The sequence below is a fragment of the Hyperolius riggenbachi genome, chromosome 4, assembly GCF_040937935.1.
Source record: "Hyperolius riggenbachi isolate aHypRig1 chromosome 4, aHypRig1.pri, whole genome shotgun sequence".
NCBI classification, from domain to species: domain Eukaryota; kingdom Metazoa; phylum Chordata; class Amphibia; order Anura; family Hyperoliidae; genus Hyperolius; species Hyperolius riggenbachi.
This window is the reverse complement of record NC_090649.1, coordinates 232,916,431-232,937,806: the sequence shown is the minus strand read 5'-3', so window position 1 is coordinate 232,937,806 and position 21,376 is coordinate 232,916,431. Positions and strand designations below refer to the sequence as shown.

General features: G+C 43.7%; 1 protein-coding gene across 1 annotated transcript in view; it reads left to right on the top strand.

Moving 5' to 3' along the window:
* The window catches only part of LMBRD1 (LMBR1 domain containing 1), a 289,978-nt gene that overhangs the window by 169,077 nt on the left and 99,525 nt on the right, over positions 1 to 21,376 (top strand). Inside the window, exons 8-9 of the mRNA XM_068281447.1 lie at positions 2,717 to 2,842; positions 16,656 to 16,808. Coding sequence (XP_068137548.1) covers positions 2,717 to 2,842; positions 16,656 to 16,808 — 279 coding nt within the window. The remainder of the gene's footprint in view (positions 1 to 2,716; positions 2,843 to 16,655; positions 16,809 to 21,376) is intronic.

Below are 21,376 nucleotides of genomic sequence, written 5' to 3'. Positions count from 1 at the left end.
AGGTTAAGGTTGCCGGCAGCAAACAGGAAGTTTTGCAGCTGCCACGGGTCACAGAATAGTGTCCCCTGTGCTGCAATTTGAACTGAATCAACCATGTGAATTACAGTAGTATAACCGGTACAGAACGCTTCTAAGAATTACCTCCTGAGTCTTCAAAGCCCTACACCATTTATAAAATGCTTTCCCAAATCTGTGCAGACGCTTAGTGGCAGAACTAATACAAGCTCTTTAACTGGTTCTGGATGTAGGATTATCAAATCTAAAAAGGTACGGTAATTGAAGTGAAAGTGATATGGAGGCTGCTATATTTATTTCCCTTTGACCTCCTTGGCGGTAAGCCGCTGGGAGCTCAATGCAAAGTATAGTGTGTTTTTACTCGCGTCCCGGGGGCTCCAGACGTCTGTAGCTTTTCTCCTTCCTGTCCTCCGAGGCTTTGAATCACTCTGGTGAGATCACAGTGAGTGATCTCACTACAGAGTTACAGAGCCACCCAGAGGACGGTGGAAAAATTGCAGCGCTGGAGCCCAGGTAAGGTGAGTGAGTACTGGGGCTGCTGCAGGCATTCTGGCGGCATGACTTTTTTTCCGGATTTTTAGGGTCTGAAACGGGTTGAAAAGACCTAAAGATTCAAAAATAATCATACCACCAGGGAGGTTAAACCATACCAGCTGTCTGTATCAGAAAAAGGAGAGAGAAAAGAGTACCTCAATGGTGCAATACTGGCAAATTCAAATGAAGTGTGCATTTACAAGATCGCAAAGATTTGCAAGTGTATCTGACATGCCCAATATTCCACTCCTCTGACGTCAACCGTAAATAGCAGGGGACATCAACAGGGCTCCGTGGTAGGTCTGGAGTCCAGGCAAACTCTGTGCAGCGTGATAATGACGACCCAATTCGACACCAGTGTGTCTTTGTCAAGTTAGGATCCCACCATTTTTAAAAAAAGAGCTGCTCCGGATGCTACCTTTCCTCCTTTCATTTTCTGACACTAGCATTGGAGAAGGGATTCACTTTGGACATAATATCCTTTAGTTCTGGTTGTAACATGGAGCGCGCATATACCAGTTTTCTGGCAATCTGCTGATTTCATGCATCAATAGTGTTTAAATCACACACCTGAAACGAGTATGAGGCAAAGTCAAATGTCAGATCTACATGCTTGTTCAGCAGTGTGTATGGCTAAATGTTTTAGAGACGGAGGATGAGCAGGGCAGTCAGGCAATGTGAAATGTTTAAGAGGAAATAAATATTGCAGCCTCCTTATCCCTCTCACTTCAGTTGCTCTTCAAACTGTTAAAGTGTTAAAGAGAGTCTGAAGCAAGAATGAATCTCCCTTCAGACCTCATAGATAGCAGGGGCATGTGTGCCCCTGCTAAAACGCCGCTATCCTGCGGCTTAACGGGGGTCCCTTCACCCCCAAATCCCATCCGTGCAGCCGGGGAGCGCTTCCGCATTGGGGCAGGGCTAACCGCCGCAGCCCTGCCTCATGCGCGTCTATCAGACACGTACCTCCGCCTCTCCCCCGCCCCTCTCCGTCTTCCTTCACTGAGAGGGGCGGGGGAGAGGCGGCGATGCGCGTCTGATATACGCGACTAGAGGCAGGGCTGCAGCCGTTAGCCCTGCCTCCAGGAAGAGAAAATTTTACGACCAAGTTTTGCGGGGGTGGGTTTGGGGGTGAAGGGACCCTCGTTTAGCCATGGGATAGCGGCGTTTTAGCAGGGGCACACATGCCCCTGCTAACTATGAGCTCTGAAGCGAGATTTATTCTCGCTTCAGAGTCTCTTTAAGTGCCTTGTCAGGAGCCTAACGCTGACCTCTTCCTGCATCATAGAATTTGAGTGCCATAGGTTGTAGTCTTGTCAGTGAGATTTTTGCCTATTTCTGCAACAAGCAAGCAGCCAGCTGAGTCAGACCAGAGTCAAATCATCTGATCTGTATTTTTATTCTGGGACAATGAAGTATTTAAAACATCAGTACAGACGTCGGGCAACTGGAATTGTTTTATAAGGTGCTGAAGATGGCAGCCTCCGTATGCCTCTCACTTCAGGTTCTCTTAGAGACTCTCTAACAATTTTTAGCCTTATTTCTTCTATCCTATAAGTTCCTATACCTGTTCTAATGTGGTCTGTCTTTCTGCAGCCTTTCCTAGTGCACAGTGGCTGTATTATCTGTTATATAATCTAATCTTCTTTACTCTGACGGCTTTGTCGGACTCAGGCAGGAATGTGCTGCTCTGCTTGTGATAGGATAGAAGCTATAAACACCCTCTCCACGCCCCCTGCAGGCTCTGTGTGAGTCACAGACTGAGCTCCTCTCAGCCTATCACAAGCTGGTATGCAGCCATGTCTTTTGTTTGTAAACACTGCCTAAAACTGGCAAGTACAAGCCAGGATCACAGCAGGGAGTGGCAGAAACGGCACAGAGTGGCCCAGGAGAACATAATGAATAGAATGGTATGCTTTTTATTGTAAGAATTTTAGAGAACAGATTCTCTTTAAACTCTACTGTAAAAAAATTGTCATGCCTTGTAATTTCTAAATATACTTAAAAGATTAACGTGTAGTTCTCAAAATCATGATTGCTTTTTCCAAAGTAAAACTGATTAAATTGTGCTGCTTTTTTATACTTCTGTGCTAATTTTGAAACCTGTTGTAAATTGTGTTTTATTACAAAAATATATTAGCCTTGGTAAACATTCTTTCCCCTCTTCTAGGCTTATGGGATGTCTGCCCTACCTTTAAACCTAATTAAAGGTACAAGAAATGTACATTATGAACGGCTAGAAAATAGTGATGATATTGAAGAGGTGGAACAGCAAATTGAGAGGATTAAATCAAAGGCAAGTGGGATATGTATTCCTATGTTCTTCAAACGGTCAATGAGAATATTTTGTCTTTATCAATAATGTCCAACTGTTAATGCCATATGCAAAATTCACATTCTTTGAATAGTTCTGGTAAAGATCTGTATATTCATTATTTATTCTATTTTTTGCATCTGAAATAGTGCCTTTTGTCTTCCATTCTGAGTTAAAAGTAGTGAAAGCAGTTAGGGCTCATTCATACTTGGGCGATTAGTGGGCGTTTACCACTAATTGCCGGCGATAGCTGGTTGCTTTTCAAAGTGCTAGTGCAATATAATCTATATGGCAGTGAACTTACTGCTGCTATCGCCAATGATTTGCCAATCATGATTGCTCAAAAAACGCAAAATATGTCCAGTGAAAAATGCATGCCTATCGTGTAGAAATCGCCACCGCAAAATGCTAATTGCTAGATTTTTTTCAATTGCTAGTGTGGAAGGGGCCTTAAAGAGAACCTGTACTGAGTAAAATTATTTAAAATAAACACATGAGGTAACTTCAAATGAACATTACATAGTTACCTTGCCATCAGTTCCTCTCAGAAGCTCACCATTTTCTTCTTACAGTGATCCCTTCCAGTTCTGACAACATTTTGTCAGAACTGAAATATATCAGTTGCTGTCAGTTATATATCAGTTGCTGTCAGTTACAGCTGAGAGGAGAACTGATGTGTCCATGTTTCCCTATGGCTCAAGTGGGCGATGTTACAGTTTAACAGTGTGCTGACCAGGAAGCTGTTATGGGGTAATAGCCATTTTCAAAATGGAGGACGGAGAATTCCATTGATCACAGTGGACAAACAGGACGCAGGAGAGGAAAAATAGATTGAGGAGTAGACTACACAGTAGGTATGTATGACTTGTGTATGTTTATTTTGACTTTTAATTTTCAGTTCAGGTTTTCTTTAAAGAGGAACATTTTACTGTTGGCAGGTGATGTAGCTGCTGCAGGGTTTTTGGCAGTTGGAAACAGCTGTAAACAGCTATTTCCCACAAAAGTTCAAACTTTTCTTGAGGGAGGGGTTACTTGTGGGAGGGGTTTCACCACAATATCAGTCTTTCAGCGCCCCCTGATGGTCTGTTTGTGAAAAGGAATAGATTTCTCATGTAAAGGGGGTATCAGCTACTAATTGGGATAAAGTTCAATTTTTGGTCGAAGTTTCTCTTTAAAGTGGTCTAAAACTCTAACATAACATTCAATAAAAATGTGTTTTTCTAATTTTTATTATTCATACAGTTATCGTCTTTGCTTTTGTGCACAAGTAATATTGTCTGTCTACAAATTACAAGTTTCCAAAGTACAGTTTTTCTTGGAGCTGGGAAAAAGGGCGCAGGCCGCTAGTGGACAAAAAGGGCGCCGCCATTCACTCCCATAATAAATAGCGTTTAATGGGCGCCGAGTAGGAAAAAAGGGCGCCGGAGCTAAATAAAGTTTACAAACGGCGCCAGGAGCTAAATAAAGTTTACAAACGGCGCCCGGAGATGTTTAATGATTTATAACTGAACTTGTGGTGATTTACGTTTATAAAATGCACCCGGGGGGTCTTAGGTTTAGGCACCAACAGGGGGGTCTTAGGTTTACGCACCAACAGGGGGGTCTTAGGTTTACGCACCAACAGGGGGGTCTTAGGTTTAGGCACCACCAGGGGGGTCTTAGGTTTAGGCACCAACAGGGGGGTCTTAGGTTTAGGCACCAACAGGGGAGTCTAGGGGTTAGGGATAGGTACAGGGAGGGTTCTGTGTAAGAGTAGGCTTAGGTATAGTTTTAGTAACATTTTAGTAATAATTACTAATGTTTTACAACACTTATTACGAACGTAGTTATATTTATATCATCTTTATAAACAATATTTTCAGATTTTATTATAAGAACAAACCATAAATGAAGGTTATTCACAATAATATACAATTATAACAATTAAACATATATTAATTTTTTTTTATAAACGTAATTATAAGTTTAACTTTTGAAACAGGGAAGATTAACGTTTTCACAATTTCCGATTTCATAAACATTATTTAATGATTTATAATTTTGTTAGACATTATTTGTAAACAAAATATAGCACACTATTTTTATAAACCCTATTAATGATTAATTATTATTTAGAGTTTACACCCCGCGCCCTTTTTGTCCGGGCGCCCTTTTTGTACGTACGCGTTTTTCTTACCCTGAAAGCTGCCATTGCATTTTAGTCCAACTGCTTTTTTATTATATACAGCATTAAAATCTAATGAACTGTGTGTGTGCACCTGAAGCAGAGACCGCTTCTAAGAAAGTACTTGTTACACACACGTATCAACGGTGGTATGTAAACAGATACTGTTATCTCCAGTCTGGATGCAGATTTGAAGCTGAATAGCAGGACAACGTGCTTTGTTTAACCATCTCAGTGATGTTCTGCTAAAAAAATCTGGGATAGTAGCTTTAAAGAGGAGCTGTCAGCCATACTATCTCAGAAAAAAACCACATATAAAAGTAGATAAATACTTGCTCTACTTACATAACATTTATTGTACTGTCCACATTTTGATTTTAGTGATTTTTCTACAGCATTTCCAATTTTAAGTGTGGCTATTTTTAAGCCAATTCTGATTTAATTATCTCCCTTAGTCTCCTCTGCCTGATTTGCCTGCCCTTCACTATAGAAAGTGCATTGTCTCAGCATGAGCAATATTGGCCAATCAGAGAGGAACAGAGGTGCGGGAGGGGAAAACAGGGGAGAAAGAGGCTTCAGCCAATCAGGCTGCTTAGTTAAGTTTGAGGGGGAAGTAGAGAAGCAAAAAAAGGCCAACCCAGCATGCCCTGCAACTTCCTTTTTGTGTACCAAATTTTGTGTGTACCAAATAAGTCAGGTAAACTGGGGAATGATCATTTATCAACAAGAAAAGTAATGGAGATTGCCTGGTTAGCATCCTTATTACTTGTTTTACCCGATAAAAATAAAGAATTGATTCTTGATTTCATGCCTGACAGTTACACTTTAGAGCTGTGAGTACACTTTTTAGAGCAAAGTAGAAATGCTGACTTTTACACCACTTTAAAGTTACTAGTTTACTGTAAACACACACACACACACACACACACACACACACACACACACACACACACACACACACACACACACACACACACACACACACACACACACACACACACACACACACACACACACACACACACACACACACACACACACACACACACACTGATCTGATAAGGGTTAAGGATAAATCTTGAGTAGGTGTATTAATCTTTGTCAAAAACAGTAGTGTTAAGCAGGACATTCTGTTGATTAACCAGCTGGAAGCTAATTGATTGGCAGCTAGTGGCTAAAATTTATTTTATTAATACAGCTTCTACCTCTGGGGTCATCAGCATCATAAAAATAAAGGAAGTTTTATGTTTCTATCCACTCTGCATTTTTTTCAATTTCAGAAAATTAAGCTATTGATTTAGAACTTGCAGCTCAGACAGGGGTCACACTTGTCTTTCAGTTTTCTACACTTTTCAGAAAACTGAGACTGGGGTCACACTTGTATTTCAGTTTCAAGAAACTGAAAGACAAGTGTGACCCCTGCCTTACAGCAGCTAATGTAACTTAAAGAGAAATCTGACAAATTGCGCAAGATGTCAGGTTTTTTTTTTCTGTGTGCAAAATCTGCATTCAAGTGTGACCTAGGCCAATGATTGACATGAGTTCTCAGTTGAAATCAGATTTTCTCTTTTCATCCTCCAGTATGGCCCCCACATTGAGAGTACACAGGCTCCTCTCTGCAGGAAACACAGACTGAATAAACATTCTTAATTGGAACCACCCCACCCTCCATAAATAGGTGCACCACCCATCATGCCTCACTTTTCACTGTGTTTACTGTTCTCAGGTACACAGGCTGATACAGGGTAGTAGTTGATCCTGTGCTGCAGTCGTTAGGATACCTAAGTCTTCCAGGCTACTTCACTGGGCATGAGAAGCGTCAGTGTGCTGGCCAGCATGGTGTTGCGGCTGGCAAACACACCAGGGAAGAAAGCGGCTCACCTTTCCGGTGGTTTTGAGGCTTGAGTGGTGCAGTGGCTCTGCTGGAGTCTCCACTGGCAGGCATTCTCATGCGTGCGGCGATGGAGGGTGTCCAGTAGTTGGAAGGTGCACAGGCAAAGTATGTCATGCTTCCACGCCACTACTGATACCACGTACCAGGAAGAGCCAGAACTTTCTCAGTCTGCCACTCTATATAGCGGCTAGTCCGCTTTTGAGGAGGTACCAGCCCTGGACAAAGCAGCCTCGCTGAGGGTTTGCAGCTTAGACAACAGTTAAGATGACCAGAACTAGAAGCTAGCTGCAGAAGGGTTGGGGTCGGCAGACAGGAATCTGTTTAAAGCAGTTCCTTAAGGAGAACGATTGTTCAGAGTGAGGATGAAGCATTAGACCATACCTCCATCTGAATCTATGGAAAGGACTGTCTGGCCAGTCTATGCCTAATGCGGTTTCTACAGCGCCTGGACAGGTTTGATATAACTGTTTCCCCTTACTACGTTATGTGTATTCTGTACAGATTGCAAGAAGTCAGATACCATATGTGAAGCAAATGAATTCTAGGTGTTTTTATATGCATCTTCTTCACACTCCCTGTTAACCTTACAGCTTGCTGCATAGGTGCCAAGGGTTTTGGCTGCTTACCTTTAGAAAATGTTTTACTTTTAATTGTAATGCTCATTAGTTCCTATTGTTCAGTTCACATCATATGCATACTAAACTGAATTTGTTTCTCGATGCATTGCTATGGAAAAGCTAATCTGTTAAGACAGCCGTGCCCAACCTACGGCCAGTTTCTGTGGCCCGCGCGGTGTCTGCCTGCGGAGGGGGAGAGGATCGGGTGGTATTGCGGTATTGCGTAGTATCGGCACTCGGCGGGAAGCGCATACACCAGTGTGTGCTCGTATTCAGCCCCGGGTAGCGCTGGGATAGTCAGAAACCCTCGCTCATTGGTTACTGCAGGAACCTTCCTCCAATAGGAATCAGCCTAATTCCTATTGGAGGAAGGTTCCTGCAGTAACCAATGAGCGAGGCTTTCTAACTATCCCAGCGCTACCCGGGGCTGAATACGAGCGCACGCTGGTGTATGCGCGTCCTGCCGAGTGCCATACTACGCAATACCACCCGATCCTCTCCTCCTCCGCAGGACACCGCGGGCAGACACCGGGGCACACGCTGTGACAGCCCCCTCAGCCCCACACAGAGCTGACAGCCTCCTCAGCCCCACACAGAGCTGACAGCCTCCTCAGCCCCACACAGAGCTGACAGCCTCCTCAGCCTGCACACTACAGGCCACGTGTGGGTAATTAGGCCTCTGTTCCTCCTCAGCAGAGCTGACAGCCTCCTCAGCCAGCACACTACAGGCCACGTGTGGGTAATTAGGCCTCTGTTCCTCCTCAGCAGAGCTGACAGCCTCCTCAGCCAGCACACTACAGGCCACTCTGATACCATTGCTGCATTAATCTGCCCAGTGCATACACCCAGGTACCGTACTGGACTCTGATACCATTGCTGCATTAATCTGCCCTGTGCATACACCCAGGTACCGTACTGGACTTTGATACCATTGCTGCATTAATCTGCCGCAAACTTCTCATTAAGAAAATGTGCATCAAATGGTGAGTACAACAATTCTTATATTGTCATTTCTTTCCATTTCCAACACCATGTTAACTGTTACTAGAAAAACGTTAAGTTTTACATCGAAATTTTGTATGCATGTGTTCCGACCCTCGAGATTTCTTTTGATTTGAAGTTCGGCCCTCTGGCCAAGAAGGGTTGAGCACCACTGTGTTAAGACATCTGTTTTTTTTTCAGCTGATTTGTTCTAATTTTATGCATAAGGCATGAACCCACTTAATGAATATAACGCAGGTGTCTGAAATAAAGGTACTGCATTCCTGGAGGAAAGCTGATCCATCTGGTTATAATATAAAAACCTATTGGTCAGATAATAATAATAATAATAATAATAATCATCTAATCAGATAGGTTGATAGGTATTTCAACATACTTACCATGGAATTCATATGCTCAGTTACTCCATTAATCATGCTTATGCTGATTGAGGCTAACTAGTCTGATGTGCAGGTGTGTGGTAATTAAGGCCTAACATGTGAGTTACCTAGTTACTCATGGAAAGTGTGAAGAAGCTGAACTGGGCTATCTGAAGAGCTGGTTGTGACCCATAGCTAATTTCAGACTGAATTATTAAAAGGTAACTTTTAATAATACTCTGAGGCTAGGCTCTCAGTGAGCGTTCTGTTCCCTGTTACAGCGGAAAATAGCACCGCAGGTGGTTCGCAGGTGGTGTACAGTCAATGAACAATGTACTTAACTGGTGACGCGCATGGTGCGCAATAACTCACTGCAAACAGTGCTGCACACCCTTCTCAAAGCGCAGCCGCCGTCACACTGAATGTTGCTTTGGCTGGCACAATGCGCTAAGCGGCGTTACAAACTGGCTTACCTGATGCAGATATTCCGTATACTTTTTTTTGGCGGTCAACATCCAATCGGGTGGTAACTGGAGACAAGAATATTTCCATATAGTTGCAGGTTTTTTTTGGCCATGTAGCACTGAAGTCTATTGTCTGGGAATTTACATTACTTATGGATAAATGGATGGACTGGCTGTGCACCTTTTGGATGGGCACCTGGAAGGGTGGCATATTAAAGGCAGCCAACTATCCTTTTGTGGGATAGAAAACAGCCTAGTTGGTTTTAGCCTATGCTAACTGAGGCTAGTGCATGTCATGTACTTTTGCTCTGTTTTGCTGCCATTTGAAAATCATTGGAAAGGACAGGCTTTCAGAACGCTGCATGTCCCCCGATTACATTTTGCCGAATCACAATCCCTCTAAATGGAACCTATCCCATTAAATTTACATTGGTAAAGTGTTCAGAGTAGTCGTTAGCAATTTAAAGCGTTCTCTAAACGCTCTTGTGGGTTCCTATCCTCCTGATTACTACACCAACCGGTGGTGGCGGAGTGTGCCAAGGTACCCTCCGTCCATGGTAACTGTAAAAGAGTGGCCCCCAAAAATTTCTTCCTGCAGCCAGGTGCTACTTGCTCTGAACATTAGGGGTGTTGCAATAGTCATAGCAGCTGCTATGGGGGCCTGGAGCCCAGATAGTACTTAATGTATTCACCATTAACTTTTTTTGGGGGGTGCTTCTCCCCCCCAAGATGTTATATCAGGGTCCATGAACTAGGTACAGTGTTGTTACATGATAATGCAAAGTGCCCATTTACCTCATATCCATAGGGAAGAGGCAGGTGGCATTGCTTAAGAGTGCCTACATCTGAGGGCCCCAGGAAAATGTTGCTATGGGGCCTCGTAATCTCTAGCTATGCCACTACTGGGTATTGTTTTTGGCTGGAATCACTCGGCCCTTTACATATTGCATGAATTGATGTGGGAACTGCAATGGAGACTGGACATAGAATGTAATACAAAGCCTGCATGCAGCAAGTTAGAATTATATGATCCATTACAACAACTGACGTGTGAACAGGCTCATAGAATTGTGTGGGCAGTGATCTTGACGTGCAGAATTACTCAGCAACACAATGGATGAAGTGTGAAGGGGTCCTTACCTGTTACATGAATGCAAAGAGGCCAGTTATTGCTGCAAGACTGTCCTAAACTACCTGAATAGTTACTGGGTTATGCTAACCAGCTGACCCGCCTTGCATATTTTGTTTTTAGCTAAAGGTCTATGCCTTTGCTCTAGTGATTGGCAGGAGTTTACAATGTCATGGACATTCTGAAGACATTCAGTTCCACCTGATAGTAATCCAGGCCACTGCCTGGAATATTTAATTCAGAAATACTAGCTCTACTCAAATCTCCGAGATTACCTAGTAATATCCAGATCTCCATACCAGGATAGGTATAATGCCTCAAAGCAGAGACTGGGGGCCCGTGCACGCGGCAGATTTTTGCAGGCGGCGGGTCGTTTGGGCGTCCCGTCATTCGGTCGTCCGCGCGCCGGGTCGGGCGTGTGTGCGGGCTGTCGTTCTGGTGGTGGGACTGCTTTTGAGCGATCCGCCGGGCGGGACGCTCGGGGGGCGGTCTTGTCGCCCGGGCGGCGGTCTGTGCGCGCGCACTGTTTGGCAGGCGGCGGGGCGTTTGGGCGACCCGTCCGCGGGAGTCCGCCGTGTGTATGGGCCTTAACTGGCATTGTCCCGGAGCTGATCAATCCAATCCGTCAGTTCAGAACTTAAAGGAGTGCTGTCGATACCCAAGTGAATCGATAGTATTCCTTTGAGGCTGGTAGAAGTGAGGGTACTTTACATATGCTCAGTTACTTCATTCTTTGGAGCCAGAGTTTTCCAAGCTAACCCATTATGTGATCATTAAAATGGCTTTATGTCAGTTCTGGGCAGCTAGTTAATACAATCCTCACGTTGGGTAGCAGAGTCTGTATGGTACTAGCTTGTAGGACACGTTTGGCTGTTGATAGTGCTAATAATATTTCACCTATCAAGGATCTGGTGTGGAATGAAATCTGAATCAGAAACTAATCAAACAAGCTAACAAATCCTTGGGAGTGGTTATGGGATCCTTACTCAATGAATGGCTAGGTTCACAGGGAGAGATGTGTTCCTGGGTTATAGGAATGCAATGAAACTAAAGTTACACTGCACATTATGCAACCTTTGCCTTGCATACAGTAAAGCACTCAGCCAACGAAAAGTTGCTGTACTGCTTCTGACTCACACGTAAGGTGATCATGCACATCGAGCTATTGTAATCCGTTGTAATGCTTCACATTAATCGTGCTTTGAATGTTGCATAAACTTACTATTGCAGTAGGATTTGCCGTATCAGGTTGCTTCTGTAAAATTTCATCTCTGTGTTCCACGGAATGGGGCCAAACTCAAGTCTGGCATAGGTTCTAAAATTGTTTTCTGGAAAGCAGTGTAAGCAATGGGCCATTACAATCGCAGGCTGGCTCATCCAATGGGCCCCTACCAGTGTCAGGCCCATCTAATAGGCCATTACCAATGTTAGGCTCATCTATTGGCTTGCTGCCAATTGGGTGTATACAGTACACCATTACCATTTTCAGACTTGATCTATCTGGCCTTGGTTTGGCCAACATTTCTACAAGAATAGGGAGTTGTGTGCCATTCTTCTGCATAGGCTGAACTCTGAGAGTAGCTTAATAATTCACAAAATGTTATGTGAGACAAGCAGCTTTAGGGTACTTAGAGAGTACTAAAGGCTGGTGTGGATCAAACAACCTCCTCATTCTTTGCAGGGCAAAGCTATGGCCTTTACATACACCTTAAAGCTCAGTGGCAAGGGGGTTTAGACAAACCATACAGCATGTCTACACCCCAGCAGGTAGAAAACTACCGAATGATGTTATAACAAATTCAGTAAGACTAGTTCTCTGTGGTCTCTTAATGTGGGGGCCGTACTGGAGGACAAAAAGAGAAAATACCTGTTCGACCTACCGGTAATGGGTATTTCTAGGAGTCCTTCAGGACGGCCCCCAGGATACCCTGCCCTACTATTCACAAAAGGGGAAGCAATATATTAATATATAAGGGGTGTACACCAATGATGGTTTATTCTCTGGGAAAAGTGAGGCATGATGGGTGGTGCACCTATTTATGGAGGGTGGGGTGGTTCTAATTAAGAATGTTTATTCAGTCTGTGTTTCCTGCAGAGAGGAGCCTGTGTACTCTCAATGTGGGGGCTGTCCTGGAGGACTCCTAGAAATACCCATTACCGGTAGGTCTAACAGGTATTTTTTCTGCTCAGTAAACGTGCACGGAAGCCGACAAGTGTGACCCCTGCCTCAGACTTCTAGGACAGCCTGTTGCAGACACAGACATACTTGAAGTGTCTTACTACAGATCAGGCTTGTTAACAGCTCTGTTCACCATTTATCCTCCTCCTGGCAAGCAGAATGCATAGCACCCAAGAACTGTCAAAACCTGTTGTGCCAGTCTGCAAAACTGCAAAAAAGATCTGTCCAAGGGTCTTGTCATTACACAATTGTAGTAAATAAATACAAATGAATCTTAGTAGGGACATAGCCAAAAGTCATATAAAAACCATTAAAAAAAGCAGCTGCAGGTGGCAATAAATGGGTTTGATTCACTAACCATTACCGCGCTCATCAGTGTGAGTTATTTTAGCGCATGTACGCTACACGCAGTCCTGGCAGCGTAGTATCACGACCATGATACCTTACTAGCGCAGCTACTACTACTTAATTGACGTAGCAGCTGTGCTAGTGAGGTATCGTGTAATGATCTGCTCAGCTGTCTGCATGGTCTGAGGGCTGCAGGTCTCTGGAAAAGAGACCTGTCTCTGTTTTGTAAGTTTCAGAGTTGCTCTGCTGAGGAATTTGCATACACTTGTCATGCAAATTGCCTAGCTGCTTTCTTTGATGGCTTGCAGTATAAATACCATTTTCTCCCAGAATACCTTGCTGGTCAAAAGTGGAGAAAAAAGGGCGCTCCATAGTGTAACACCACTTTAATAAAACCAAATTGCGCAAATTAAAATACACTTACTAGATGTAAGATGCGTACAGACATGTAATGAGGCTTATAGCCTTAAAATCCTTCCTCGGTGAGTACTCCCTCAAACTGCCGTGGCCATCGGGGTTGAGTGGATCTGGTGGAAACTGACCCTGGATTCCCCACCAAGGAGTAAACGTGTGCTGGTGGCGTTATTACGCGTTTCGGCGTTCCACGCCTTCATCAGATAACGCCGCCAGCTCGCACACGAGATGTTTATATACTTAAAATTGGAGGGAAAATGGAGGTAGGGGCCGGACATTTTCCTGGCCCCTCCCTAATGGGTGGAGGAAAAAAACTGTTTGTTTGATTAGGTGAATGAAACTATCATTCAACTACTAGTAAAGCCCTATCGTGGGCGTAACTGAAAATAATGGAAGGGATAAGGAATAACCCATATACAGTACCGCTAAGTTAACTGTAAATAACAGGATCTTACCTGAAGTATAAGGCAAAGTATCCCTTTGCTAGTGTGAGAAAATAACAATCTGAACTGAGCACCAATATACGCTCAGCGTGGAGCCCGTGGGAAAGATGAATGCCCGGAGACTACTGCGGGGCTGAAGCAGGAGGCGTGGACTTACGACTCATCTACGTAGACTAGGCTGACCTAGCGTGGAGGAAAGACTCCTACCATTCACCACCGTGTGTTGTGGGGCGTGCCGGAGAAACGTATGTCTCCGCCTTAGTGGTTACATAGGATGCGTCAAACAGCCTCCCGTGATTGGCTGAAATGAACATAGGCGTACTAGAAAGGTGTTATGATACGCCTCATTGGACGCATGGAGATGCGGTTAGTGAAGGGGGTGGCATGGACGAACTAAATGACCTCGTATCGTCCATGCGTAATGCCCCAAGTGTACTCATGGCAACGCCACCAGCACACGTTTACTCCTTGGTGGGGAATCCAGGGTCAGTTTCCGCCGGATCCACTCAACCCCGATGGCCACGGCAGTTTGAGGGAGTACTCACTGAGGAAGGATTTTAAGGCTATAAGCCTCATTACATGTCTGTACGCATCTTACATCTAGTTAGTGTATTTTAATTTGGTTTTATTAAAGCAGTGTTACACTATGGAGCGCTCCTTTTTTTTTTTTTCCTCCACCTTTGTCTTTTAATCAAGCCTTCTTAACAGCCGGGCTAATAAGGAGCAGCTAAAGTGTGACCACCAGCAGTAACCCCTAGATTCCGCCTTAGCAGCGCAAGATTGCACGTCTTTTTCTCTACCTTGCTGGTCATAATGGTTTGTTCCTGCTAACTCTCCTGGAGAATCAGCCTTGCTTGTTTGCTAAAGATTATCTTAGAGTAATTCCTGGGGACTGCACTAGGCATCCCTTCTAGTGCAGTCATGTTCTATTATTTGTATTGCCTTGTTCTCCCTCTCTGTCTCGATTGCCTTGTCGCCAGCGGCGGTCGACAGGAAATCGTTCTGTCTGTCTGGGAGTGTAGGCCAGAGCTGCGGTTGCTACTGGCTGCTCCATCTGTCTGGATTGCATTCGCCCTATTGGTAGTGGCAGTGCTTCCTTCTATATTCTGCCTTAGGGGTGCCAGCCAGAGCAGCGGTTGCTACTGGTAGCCCCATCTGTCTGTCTTGTCTGCTACAAACGCTTGCTGTAGGCTCGGTGAGGTAACCATTTAGTAAGCGTTCGCGTTCTCCATTTTCACATTTGTGTTTCATTGGTTAGTTAGGGTGGCACGCTTATCACTGGGCGCCTAACGCGCGGTGATCGTGTTTAAACACGTTCGCTGTTGTGAATTAGTGCGGTGTTCGCGTTTAGCTAGCGTTTGTTATTTTCCTTGATGTTCTGATTGTTTTTGCTTGCTGTGCCTTTTGCTACTCTCGTGTTCTGTCCTGCTCGGTCTTGTGTCACTTTTGGCAATCGCCACTCTTGCGATTGCGTTCATACTTTGTTTCTGGTGATGTGTGTTCACCGTTGCTGGGTGGCGACTAGATTGGTGGACACACATTCATTCTGTCTCTGTGCTCTCTCTCTTTAAGGGCTATCTTGTCCTGCATTGCTTCAACTGGTACAATTCCCATCTGTCATCTGTGGCCGTGCAGAGGCTGTGCTCGTCTGCACTCCACAGCTCCATCTGCCGGTGGGAATTGCCCTCTACAGGTGCATTGCACCCAAGCTGGGTTCTATCAAAATTACACGCTTGTGGAGGATTTCCGCAGTGTCAGTGCACATCTTGTGTGCTGACCACGGAAATAATTCCCCAAACGTTACATATCGTGGTCGCGATACAAATATAGCGCGTGGTACTGAACACAAGGGGCCTGATTCGCAAAGCGGTGCTAACAGTTAGCACGCTAGTGAAAAGCCCTTTATCACGCCTAAACTCTGTTTAGGCATGATAAGTTTAGGCATGATAAGTTTAGGTGTGATAAGTTTTTAGGCGTGATAAGTTTAAGCACCAACTGGTTTAGCACCGCAGTGCACAGCTGATCAAAAGTTTTGCGCTAGCAAAGTCTGGTGCACTTAGCATAGAGTTTAATGGCGCTGCTTTGCGTGCGGGACTTTGTGCGCGATCTAAACTTATCTAAACTTATCATGCCTAAACTGATCATGCCTAAACTTATCATGCCTAAACTTATCATGCCTAAACTGAGTTTAGGCATGATAAAAATGGTTATCACGCCTAAAGTCTTTAACTGGGTTATCACCGCTTTGTGAATCGAGCCCAATCACTTGTTACTTAGTAGTGCACGCTACACTGCCAGGACCGTGTGTAGCGTGTGTGTGCTAAAATTAACTTGCGATAATGAGCATGATAATGGTTAGTTAATTAACCTAAATGGGGCAGAGCTGCATTTCTGTTAGTCCCTGACACATTCCTGACACGCGTTGCTGGAGATCCTACCCAGGGCCCATGGTTACTGATGTATAGTGTCCTTGACAAAAGAGAGGATAGGGTCGCATTATGATTTAATATTTTTTTTTTTTTTTAGTACACTATCACTTTACTTATGTAGGGTATGTTTTGCAAAAGTAAAATTGTGTCTGTAAACTACTAAGGCTAGGAATAAATACAATAAGACTTAGTAGGGGCGGTACCCTAAAGTCATATAAAAACAAAAAATATTGATTGCATAAAGAGTAGCTAAAAACCTAGAACATTCCCTCTCACTTGACTTGATAAATCAGCCCTACTATGTTTTGTCAGTTTGATTTTTGTTTTTACTAGTTTATGTTCTTTTAACGCAGTGTAAGGATGGCAGGCCGTTATCAAACAAGGATAGACAAAGTCTGCACAAACTTGAAGAAAAGATCAAAACCTTGAAAAGACGTGAGAGGCATTTGGAATCCCATGAGAACAACTGCTGGACAAAATGTTGTACTTTTATGCGACCATTTAAGGTAAAGTAAAATAATTTCTTTTTACTAGTTTACATTTGTGCTCTTACATAAGTAATATGGACATGGAGAATTGCTTCATGGAAGCTGCTCAACGTGAATGTGCAGTAAAACTTACTAAGGCCCCGTTTACACTTAATCAATTGGTACGCGTTTTTTTCCTTCTCCATAGCAGTGCATTGGGAAAAAGATTTCAGTTAAAACGCGTTAAGTGTGAACATTGACATTACGTAGGAAAACTTGGGCATTACTTTGAAAATCAGTTGTCCTTTCAGTTGTAACTGACAGCAACTGATTAAGTGTAAACGGGGCCTAAACAGTACTGCTTTACATAAGGCATCATAAGGTGTTAATATGCTCTTTTATGTTCCATTTTTATGACAGCACAGCGCACTGCAGCCCTTAGCTAATATGCAAATAGTGTGTCTTTCTCTGGGTCTGTCTACAAAGTCACTGGGGACTCAGATGACAACTCTTGTGCTTGTTAAGATGTACTGTTGTGCTAGCAGTCTTGAGTGAATTACAACCTATGTTTAATATAAAGTCCTAATGCTCATGCAGCATTGGTCAGAGAATCGGCGTGTATTATGCTGCACAGTCTACATGGTGTGTCTGCTGTGTGCTTTACAGTCAACTTTGTGTGTCCTACTGTATAGGTAGTAGCTGGTGACTGCAATATCAGTTATTTGCAAAAGCATTTGGATGTACATATTGCATTTGTACAGGTTTTTTTTGCTCCTCTTTCTGTACCGACTGTTATACCTCTCTTCCACTTCCTGCAATTTCTCTTAGGCCCCATTTACACTTAAAAGACCACTATCGCGAAAAAGGTAGGCAGTTAAAATCTGCCCGAACAGACAGGTTTTGGGCCAGTCCATCTCCTCATAGGGAATTCTCAGGGTTTTCTTTGCTTTCAACAGCAGTTCCTGAACAGCATTTTAACTGCCAAAATAGATACCAGCCGGCCTCCCTAATCAATTGCACACTATTTTGTCAGTTAGACTTTGCAACTGCAGTTCAGGGAATGCTGTTGAAAACAAAGAAAACCCTGAGAATTCCCCATGAGGAGATGGACTTGCGCAAAACCTGTCAGTACTGTCAGATTTTAACTGCCTACTTTTTCCGCGATGGTGGTCCTTTAATCAGTTGCTCTCAGTTATAGCTGAAAGGACTGATTTTCAAAGTAATGCCCATGTTTCCCAATGGCTCAGTTCACACTATATGCGTTTTTTAACTGAAAGATTTTTCATAATGCACTGCTATGGAGAAGAAAAAAAAATGCATCCCAACTGATTAAGTGTAAATGGGGCCTGGCTTTAACAATCTGGCTTTCACTAATACCAATGTTCTTAATCCGTTTAAGATCACAATTTATAATCAGCATCATACAGTCAGAATATCTATCGAGTTGAAGTTTTGAATAATGTACACAACTGGCGAGATTTAAGCCCAGGTTGCCTGTGTCAGAGGTGGAGCCCTTAACCATTACACTTTACAGCTACTAGTTAAAAAAAATTATGCATAAACAGATAGGTTTTCAGCCATAGTTCATCCTCCTGGGTTTTCCATCGGGAAAGTCAGTCGCAGCTAACTGCAACTACGGAGCAGCTCTCACACTTCAACTTTTCCCTGTACTGGTAAATACTTTATTTTGTCATCAGAACTGCAGTGGATTTGTATCATTAAGAGTCTGTGCAGTAGATGCATTTTGATCATAGTTAAACTCTTACCAGTAGAGGAATGAGGCGGGCTGGGTCAGGCGATCTGTGCTGACACAGAATTGTTCCCAATTTGCCGTCCTCCCTGACTACCTCATGAGGGTAATGATGAGATTGGACAGATTTCCATCCAGTAAAATGTCACTGTTGTCTCAGCAGGAAATGAGACTTTAGTATCCAGCCATCTAAATAGTTGTATCTATTGCAAAAAGTACAGATTGTGCAATGCATTGTTAATCAAGACAGATACTACAGTAAACCTCCTTTATCCGGCATCAACAGGGATTGGCTGATCCCTGAGAAGTGTAGTTTCTGTCTGCAGTGTTCTCCCCAGGCTCTTTTAGCCAGGTGCTCCACCCAGCTAGTTTTGGTGAGCACCCGGCTGTCATCAGCTCACCTCCTCCTCGGCTATAAGCAGAGAAGCGCCAGCCCTGAATTCTGTCATCTTGCCCCACCACTACTTTTTCATGCTACCCCGCTGGAAAATAATTCTGGGGAGAACACTGGTCTGGTTACGAGAGTCCATGTTAAAAATAGGCCTAGCTAAAAAATAGTACTATACCCCCACACTGTATACTTACCATAAACTTTGCATTAATGCTGAAATACAGTAATTAAAAAAAAAAATTAAGACAAAGGACAGACTTAATGTAACCGGTTTATTACTGTATAAAGAATTTATGCACCCTGCAAGGTCAGGATTTTTCTAAAATTTCAATAATTCTGGGTAACTAAGTTCTGAATAACGGGGTTTTTTATAGTTTATTGCACAAAAAGTACACATGTGCAATGGATTGTTTAAGATTTTTAAAAAAAGGCTGAGCAAAGAGCTAGGCCTCAAGAGTCCATCACTTCTGTCCCACATTCAGGAGGTTTTAGTGTTGCTGGCCTGTCAGGTCCTGGCAACTTTACCTCACCTGATTGTGCACTTTTTACACTCTCCATACCCTGCAGACATAGTGGTGTAGTGAAATATCCAGTATCCTTATATCCCCCAGGTCTTTGTGTCTATGTGGATTTGCTACTCCTTAGTGGTCTGGTCAGTTTTCTTTGGCGTTTGGGATTGGGCATCCTTTTAACTTTAACGGGACATGGCAGGGTTGTTCCTGGTTCCCGTATATATTTTTTTTATCGGGCATGTGCTCTTCCGCATACAGAAACATGTTAGCCTGATGGACCATGCTAATAAATGACCTTATTAACATGTAATGCATTTTTTTCTTGGAGAACGAAAAACTTACAGCATGTTTTTTTTTTTTTTAATTGCATTTATTTCTGCCCAAAATGCCCATGTTAAGACATGTACCCCAAAACATGATGCAAGAGGAAATGTAGCCTTAATACCAGAACAATGTAATATGGAAAGTCCTACAAGGTCAATGGTATTGTTTAGTTCTGCCACTAGATCTTCCCTGGTTTACCACCGCATTCTTTCTATTTGTCCATTGTTTTGATGGGCAATGTCAATCACAAGTTTCAGCACTCAGAGAACACACTGGAGTAAAAAAAAAAAAAAAAAAAAAAAGCTGCGTTTACAGAAACACAGTTAAATGCTAAAACGTCAAAAGGCTACAATGTCAACCGGAACATAAATGTAGAACGCAAATGCTGAACCGCAAGTGCAAAATGCCATACTGAATTCTTCTGCAGCCACAACGCAAACGCCGGAGTGAAAACCCAATTTGAAAGTAGGGGAAGCCTATGGGAATGGCCTTTTCTGTTTCCACTATGCTTCCCGCCACCCAAAAATCTCATACCTGTCCTGCTATCCCCGCTAGTCCCGTCCAAGCTCATCTCGCAGACCAGAAAGCAGAGTGCTTTCTGTTGGTTTGCAAAAGAACCAATGAGAATCTTCCTGCAACAGAGAAAATTCTCATTAGTTCATGTGGCTTAATGAGAATCCATCAGGTTGTAGGTAGGGTTCGCAAGTTGGATGAGCTTATCATGGCGTTTACGCTTATGCTGTGTTTGCGATGTAGTGTGAACCTGGCCTAATGTTTGCAGCCTAATTGTAATCAGGGCTGTAATGGCACATAGTGGACTATGTCAGGGTGCCTACATGTACCAGTTTAAAAAGAGATTTAAGGCAACCCAAGGTGAGAGGGATATTGAGGCTGCCATATTTATTTCCTACCAAACAATGTCAGTGGCCTGGCTGTCCGCCTGATCCTGTGTCTCTAATACTTTTAGCCATAGGCCCTAAACAAGCATGCAGCATATTAGGTACTCTGTCTCAGCTGGCAGGTTTTCCTGGATTAGTCATTTGCTTGTTCCAGGGTTTTGACTCAGACACTACTTATGCCAGAAGATCAATAGGGCTGCCAGGCAACTGTTATTGTTTATGAGGAAATAACGATGGCATTCTCCATATCCCCCTCACATCAGGTTCCCTTTAAATTACCATGGCCGCAGCCGTGCTTTAAAGAGAACCCGAGGTGGGTTTGAAGAATATTATCTGCATACAGAGGCTGGATCTGCCTATACAGCCCAGCCTCTGTTGCTATCCCAAACCCCCCTAAGGTCCCCCTGCACTGTGCAATCCCTCATAAATCACAGCCACGCTGCTGACAAACAGCTTGTCAGAGCTGACTGTGTTTATCTCTATAGTGTCAGTCTGCTGCTCTCCCCGCCTCCTGCAGAACTCCTGTCCCCGCCTGCATCCCTTCCCTCCCTGCTGATTGGAGGGAAGGGACGGGGCAGGGACCGGAGCTATGCAGGAGGCGGGGGAGCAGCTGAGACTGACACTACAGATGTAAACACAGCCTCACAGCACGGCTGTTATTTATGAGGGATTGCAGAGTGCAGGGGGACCTTAGTGGGGTTTGAGATAGCAACAGAGGCTGGGCTGTACAG